General features: G+C 31.6%; 1 protein-coding gene across 1 annotated transcript; it reads left to right on the top strand.

Moving 5' to 3' along the window:
• The first annotated feature begins 6,392 nt into the window (after positions 1 to 6,392).
• On the top strand, positions 6,393 to 7,332 carry LOC102581086 (heavy metal-associated isoprenylated plant protein 26). The gene is made up of 3 exons (XM_015309361.1): positions 6,393 to 6,484; positions 6,606 to 6,681; positions 6,839 to 7,332. Exons 1-3 carry the CDS (start codon positions 6,476 to 6,478, stop codon positions 7,207 to 7,209), a joined length of 456 nt encoding a protein of 151 aa, XP_015164847.1. The 5' UTR covers positions 6,393 to 6,475; the 3' UTR covers positions 7,210 to 7,332.
• Positions 7,333 to 7,678: the final 346 nt, after the last annotated feature.

Genomic DNA, 7,678 nt, shown 5'->3' with positions numbered 1-7,678 from the left:
TTCACTTCTAGATATTCGTATCCCATGACTGTTAGGGTTGATGTTAACACTAACATGAAAGGAGATAATGAAATTGATGGTGATGGTGGGGTGACTAAACATAAGCAGGCTAACTTTTCGACCATGACAGATTCATCTAATATGTCTAAGTTGATGTTGAATGACCGTTCAACAAGCTCTCGCGGTCATAGTGCAGAGAAGCTTTCTAAAGTTGAGGTGAATTGTGGTGATAGTGGGTCAACAATTACTGTGAAAGTCACTTGTAAATAAGATATAATTATATTTAAGTTTGACCTCTAAGCAAGTTTTTTCCAACCCTAGGAGGATGTGCTAAGAGGTTTAAACTACAAATTGGGACATTCCTACTCAAGTGTCTTGATGGTGAAGAGGAATAGGCGATGTTGGTAAATAATATAGATTTGCATGAGTGTCTTGAGATACCGAATTTTGGTGGTGGTCATACTATCAAATTTCTTGTTCATGATACATTTTATGCTCTAATTAGCTCAGGCAACAATAACTATTTTTTGGCTAGTGGCTCTTAACAGCCTCATGCAGGTCCGAAAGCTTCAATCAATAGCTGGTACTTAAAATGATAATGTCACTCGGATGATTTCTAGAGTTGCTAGTTTACACATGAATCACTAGTAGTATGTCCGGTAGAGCTTTTCCATCAAACGCCAAAGATCCTATTTATCTTTTTTGTGATTTTTTTGACATTTTCTCTAATATTTTTTAATTATTTTATTTTATAAAATCATCTTCTTAATTCATACCTCTTCAATTAAATAAATTCATCTCTTAATTAATTTAGTAAAGTCTATATCTCCTAACCTTTTATATTCATAACCTTCAAATTATTTAATATACAAATTTATAACTCCTTAAAATCATGCTTATAAAAACCTCTTTTCATTGGGAGTAGGAACTAACTATCAAGCGGAACTGGAGGCTGCTATTTATGGACTTCGCTGGTGTGTGCAACAAGGCTTTCAACATGTCATTCTTGAAGTAGATTCTGAATTGCTCTCTAAATGGGTTAGACATCAGATGAAGCCCCCGTGGAACCTTCATAATTTTAACCAGTGGCTAGTGGAGATTACGAGAGTGTTCCACTCCTTCACTTGCATTCCTATCGAGAAGTTAATTTCACCGCAAATGATTTATCTAAGCATAGTTATACACTTACTTCTCCAAGTCATTACACTACTACCCATCAGCTTCCTCACGATGTTAAAGGTTACTACAAACTGGACAAGATTGGTCTGGCTAGCCTCAAACGAAGGAAGACTATTAGGATAAAAAGCCACCATGATCCGCGCTTCAGTTTGCTTCGAAACTTGTGCACTCATGTACTCCTTTATTGTCTTCTTGATATGTTTCTAGTTTTCGTATGCTTTATCTTTTTCTTGTTTAACTTGTAAAGGGAGAGTCTCCCTTATTTATTCTTTCCTAGTTGAGAAAATGATCAAAAGCCCCCTTAATCTATATCCAGATTTCCAACTACACACTTTAACTCTACGGGAGTCCTATCACCCCTCTGAACTGTTTAAAACTGTAATAATTACACCCTTGAAAAGCCACAACCACATCTATATTGGCATATGAACTTCACACATTTGATAGGTGGAAATTGATTAATTTATTATATTTTAAAAAAAAAAATTATAATTCTTTTCCACTTTCTCCTATACTCTCCCAATTTCTTCAAATTCCTAAAGTAAATTCTTCCCCTAATTATTTCAAATCCCTATTGAATTGTGAGGAACAAAGATAAATATTGATAGCAAGAGCTTGTCAAGCAATATTCGAGTTTTGCTTGTCGGAGAACCTTGAAAACCAAACTAAAAAGATCCAAAGGAGGAGGGGTTTTGCCGGAGGATGCGACGATGGTGGCTGCTGGTCGAGCAGCAAAGAGAAAAATAAAAAATAAAAAGCATTCTCATTTGGGAGTTCACTTGAATTTTATGTAAACCCAATTTGATATTTGTTTTTTTCAAATCTGATCCAAATCTCTTTTTTGGATGATATAAATACATGTCATTTTATCTTTAATTGAATTGATTGGTTCTTAAAAGTTTTTTACATAAGAGTTTAAAAGTTTGTGTGAAATCAACAATGGTGAATCGGTGAAGGAATTTGTTTGGTATGGAGAAGAAAGACAATAAATAAGAAATAAAAATACATATATTTTTAAAAGAGATATTAAAAATAAAGTTTTAATACTTGTTTTTTGTGTTCACTCTCTCAAAGAGAGTGAAATACACTCTCTCTGTCAGCTAAGCATTTAGGGAGGTATTAATTTCAGTTTTAAACACTTCAGGGGGGTGATAGGACTCTCATAAAGTTAAAGTGTGTAGTTGAAAATCTGGATATAGATTAGGGAAGCTTTTAGCCATTTTCTCTTCCTAATTTCTTTGTATCGAGAGGAGTCATCTCTTCTAGGTGCATAGCTATTAGGTTTCTTTTTCTAGTATTGGGGATGAGTTGGCTAGCCTTAGTAGGATGGCTAATTTATGAACCACCATAGGTTGGAGGTAAGGTTTTATGTCCCCTCCTTGTATTTTGCGTATTTTGTTATTAATGTTAAGGCATGACGGTGTTGCTCAGCCCCTACTAAAAAGAAAAAAAACAAAAAACCCTTTTTTGAGATATATATAATAATTATTTTATTTTTATTTTTCTTATTCTTCGTCATGTGTCTCTTTGGTTGGTCAATTATTTGTCTTATTTGATCTAATTTTGTGTCTGAATTTTGTTATAAATCCAAGTTGGCAGCGTTAGATGCAGGGTCATCTAGACATGCAAATTTGAAAGCGATGCCATTGACTGATTTCGAAAATGCATCAGTGGGATATTTCCTTACAAAAGAAGGATGCAGGAGTTAGGGATTGAACCATGACACCTTGGACAATTTTGATTGTCATTTCACTTTTTGATGCTCGTATCCCATGATTATTATGGGTGATGTTGACGGTAAGATGAAAGAAAATAATGAAATGGATGATGATGGTGGGGTGATTGAACATAACCAAGTCGTTCTTCGGCCATGATAAATTCATCCAATGGTCTGGGTCGATGATGGATGACAGTTCATCAAGCTCTAACAATCATGGTGCAGAGTAGCATTCTAAAATTGAGGTGAACTGTGGTGATAGTGGGTCAATAAAAATTCACTTACAGAGAAGATATTGAAATTTAAGTTTGACCTTTCAGTAGGGTGCTTCCAACTCTATGAGGATTGTTCTAAGAGGTTTAAACTGTAGACTGGGATATTCCAACTCATGTATCTTGATGACGAGGAGGAATGAGTGATGTTGGTAAATGATGCAGCTTTGCATAAGTGTCTTGAGATACTGAATTTTGATGGTGGTCATACTATCAAATTTCTTGTTCGCAATACACTCATGTGCTCTAGATAGCTCAGGCAGCAGTAACTTCCTTTTGGTTAGTGGCTCTTAACAACCAGTGGCGGATGTATGTTATGGATTATGGGTGCTTAAGCACCCATTGCTTTTTGCAATTAACACTAATATTTGTTTGTAATATCTAATAATTCATTCAAATGTATTAACTAAACACCCATTTTATATAGCAATTCTCAAACTAAAAATAATTGAGCACCCATGAAATAAAATTTCTGGATCCGCCACTGTTAACAATCTTATGGAGGTCTGAAAGCTTCAATCAACATATGGTACTTAAATTGATAACAACGCCACTCGAATGGCTTCGAGAGTTATTAGTTTACACATGAATCACTAGTAGTATGTCCAGTAGAGCTTTTCCATCAATGGTCAAGGATCCTATTTATCTTTTTTCTGTTTTGTGTTTTTTTTTACATCTTCTCTAATTTTTTCTAATTATTTTATTTTATAAAATCATCTCCTTAATTCATACCTCTTCAATTATATAAATTCAACTCTTAATTCATTTAGTAATGTCTATAACTCCCGATTTTTCATATTCATAACCTTCAAATTATTTAATATACAAATTTATAACTCCTTAAAATCACACTTATAAAAAAAATTAAGACATATATGATGATTATTTTATTATTATTTTTCTTATTCTTTATCATTTATCTCTTTGGTTGGTCAATTTTTTATCTTCTTTGATCTGATTTTGCAGGAGAGAGATGTATAAATAAGAATGTTAGACATACTTGTATAATTTGATTTTACGAGGTAAAATGATTTGACATGCATAATATAATTATCATTTTTTTCTATTGTAATTATATATGTAGTTGTTATTTTTTTATTCTTGATTATATGAATCATGTGTTTTTTTTAGAAAAAATGATTTATTTTTCTAAAGCTTCTCTTTGTAGTTTCTAGAGAATATTAATGTTAGACATTCTTGAATGTTTGACTTTTCTATTGCAATTATACATTTAATATTTTCATTTTTAGATTCTTGATGATACAAATCATGAAATTTTTTAGAAAAAATGATTATTTTTTCTCTTTTGCTTCTCTTTGTAGTTTCTTGAGAATTTTTTTTATTGCTTCTTTTTGTAGTTTCTAAGGAATCTGATTCATTTTACTCTTTTCTTCTCTTTGTAGGTTTTGGAGAGTTGAATTATGTTATGTTGATAACATGGTCCTTCTTTCCTCTTTTAACTCATAACTAAATATTCTTTAAAGTTTTTACTTGATTAGTTAATTTTATTTTTTTTGTTTTTGTTTTTGTTGTTGTTGTTGTAAGGTTAACTTATCATGTTTTAAGGCCAGGATATTTTTGAAAATAAAAATAGAAAAGGAAATTAACATACATATATATATACACTACTCAAGAGATTATGTAGATATAATTTTGTAGCTATGTTATTCAACTTTTATTAATTATAATGATAGGACATGAGAATGTAAAGTTTTAAGGCCGGGATATTTTTGAAAATAAAAATAGAAAAGGAATTAACATATATATACACTACTCAAGAAATTAATGTAGATATAATTTTGTTAGCTATGTTATTCAACTTTTATTAATTATAATGATAGGACATGACGAATGTAAAGTTTTAAGGCCATGATATTTTTGAAAATAAAATAGAAAAGGAAATTAACATATATATACACTACTCAAGAAATTATGTAGATTATAATTTTGTAGCTATGTTATTCAACTTTTATTAATTATAATGATAGGACATGAGAATGTAAAAGTTTTAAGGCCATGATATTTTTTGAAAATAAAAAATAGAAAAGGAAATTAACATATATATACACTACTCAAGAAATTAATGTAGATATAATTTTGTTAGCTATGTTATTCAACTTTTATTAATTATAATGATAGGACATGAGAATGTAAAGTTAATTTGTAATTTAGAAAGGGCCTAAAATATCCTTGCGAAATGGTACAAAACTACACTTCATCCACCTTTTAGCTTCAAAATACCCTTGATTATAGTTAAAATACTTGGAACTCATATGGGTCCACCCCTGCCCACGACAGTTGCAATCGAAATACTACACATGCAAACAAATGAGAGACACATACAAATATAATTTGCATCGAGTCACGTTTTAGTTTCTTGGTTGAAGCTGGACAAGTTGGGTTAATTGTTACGAGCCATTATTTATTTACTTATTTATCTTGATCTAGTTCATTTCAGTTCAAGCAATCTTTATGCAAATTAATAATCAATTCGTTTATTTGGCCCATCACCTAAATTTATTTCCATTATAACGCATTGTGTAGTAAATTGTAAATTGTAATCGAAGTGGTGCTATTGAAGCTGCAGCAGCGCCCCAAAACCATAGACGTGCGACAACAGAGGAAGCAAAAATCGCAATCGACGCCTGTTCCACATGCACTTTTTCAACGCTAATTCCGCCTTCACATGTAATTACTGTATTTTGATTACTCTGTTTCAATATTCTTAAAAAATAATTATCTAAATTCCCATTTCAATATTTTTTTAAATATTATTAATCAAAGTCAAAGTACTTAAACTTTTCTAATTGCTCAAGCAATCATACTAATAAATCCTACGTTACATGTTAAATGACAGCTCAAGCATTAATCATATTCCCATTTGCACCCTCTGTTGCTGCAATAGCAAAGAAGAGACAAGTCGGTGACATATATTATTTTCTTAAGTAGGAGAGAACGTGGGAAACGGAGAAGGAGTAGACGCGGAGCTAGAAGTCTGGGTACAGATTCAGTCGAACTCAGTAACTTTTGTTTAAATAATATAACTAAATATGTATAATATTAAGTTTAGAACTCAATTATTGACACTTGAATCGTTGTTATAAAATTCAGAATACACCAAATTAAAATTCTGACTTCGCCTCTGAGAAAAGAAGGAAGGAATGAAATATAATTATTTATAAACATATATCAAGTCTTTATAAGCCAAAGTTTTGGATACTAAATGTTGCATGTTGCAGAAGCTTTATATTTTTGTAGCTAAAGAAACATAAAAAGAACATATCTAAGGTTCATCAAGAGCTTGAAGATGACAACGGTAATCACTATCTCCTCTATCTTTAATTTTTCTCTATAATCTATATATAATTCGATCGTAACGAAAAATTTTGAACCAATTTTATATGCCTTAATAAGTACTATGTTTTGGTTGAGTACAGATGACAGAGATGAGAGTACATATGGATTGTGCCGGATGTGAGAGCAAGGTCAGAAAATCTCTCGAGAAAGTTAAAGGTAATATACTTATATGCACTATATTCACAATAGATTCGATCTCAAAACTTCTGTCTGCTCTGATACCATGTTAAAGTATGTGACCAAGGTGTTACAGAAAACACACATTTTTATTAGTTAATTATATTTCAACATACTTTTTGACGATCAAATTCAGGTGTTGATAATGTAGAAATAGATATGGCTATGCAAAAAGTGACAGTAACAGGATGGGCTGATCAAAAGAAAATACTCAAAACAGTTAGAAGAACTGGTAAAAGAGCTGAAATATGGCAATTTCCTCATAATCCTGAGATGAGAAATAACCCTAGTTATGTCACTGATCATTATTATCAACAACAAGGCAGCAGTGGTCCGGCCACTTATTACGCCGGAGAACCACCGGCTTCCGCCTATAACTATCGCAAACACGGCTACGATAACTATGGCCGTGCCTATAGTCTTTACAGGGGCAATTCAAACACATTTGGTAGTCGTGTTGGTGATGCATTTAGTGATGAGAATCCTCGTGGTTGTAATATTATGTAATATTGTTGTTTGATGTTTTTTGAGTATCTTATATATAAGTTCAATTATTAAGTGTAAGAGCCCGTTTGGATTGACTTAAAAAAATAGTTTTTAAATTAAAAATAAAAAGTCAAATTTAAATGACACACTCATATACGCTTCAATATTCCCTGTTTCCTTATATGTACATAAATTGTTACCACACTCTCATTTTTGTGGATGAAATTTGAATATATACTTAATTTAATACGCTCACACCTAATTATATATCGCTTCGTAGTCTCTTGTGGCGGTTAATCTCTTCCCAAAAATTGAAAAATTTAAGGAGTGTAATCACCCACAAAAATAAGTATGTGCTATGATTAACTAATGAAAAACTCATTGGTTAGGTATTCATAAGTTCGATTGAATAAGAAACGAGATGATTATCACCATGCAAATATTGAAAAATACGCTACTTTCATGTAGACTTAATTATTAAAAATTAGGA

Source organism: Solanum tuberosum, unplaced genomic scaffold (genome assembly GCF_000226075.1).
Source record: "Solanum tuberosum cultivar DM 1-3 516 R44 unplaced genomic scaffold, SolTub_3.0 scf00102, whole genome shotgun sequence".
Lineage (NCBI taxonomy): Eukaryota > Viridiplantae > Streptophyta > Magnoliopsida > Solanales > Solanaceae > Solanum > Solanum tuberosum.
Note: the sequence above shows the minus strand (reverse complement) of the source record. Positions and strands in the feature narration are given on the sequence as shown.

Excerpts from the sequence above, each read along its gene's own strand:
- LOC102581086 (XM_015309361.1), top strand. Across the intron at positions 6,682-6,838 it reads ATCTCTCGAGAAAGTTAAAG|GTGTTGATAATGTAGAAATA; the intron begins GTAATATACTTA and ends GATCAAATTCAG.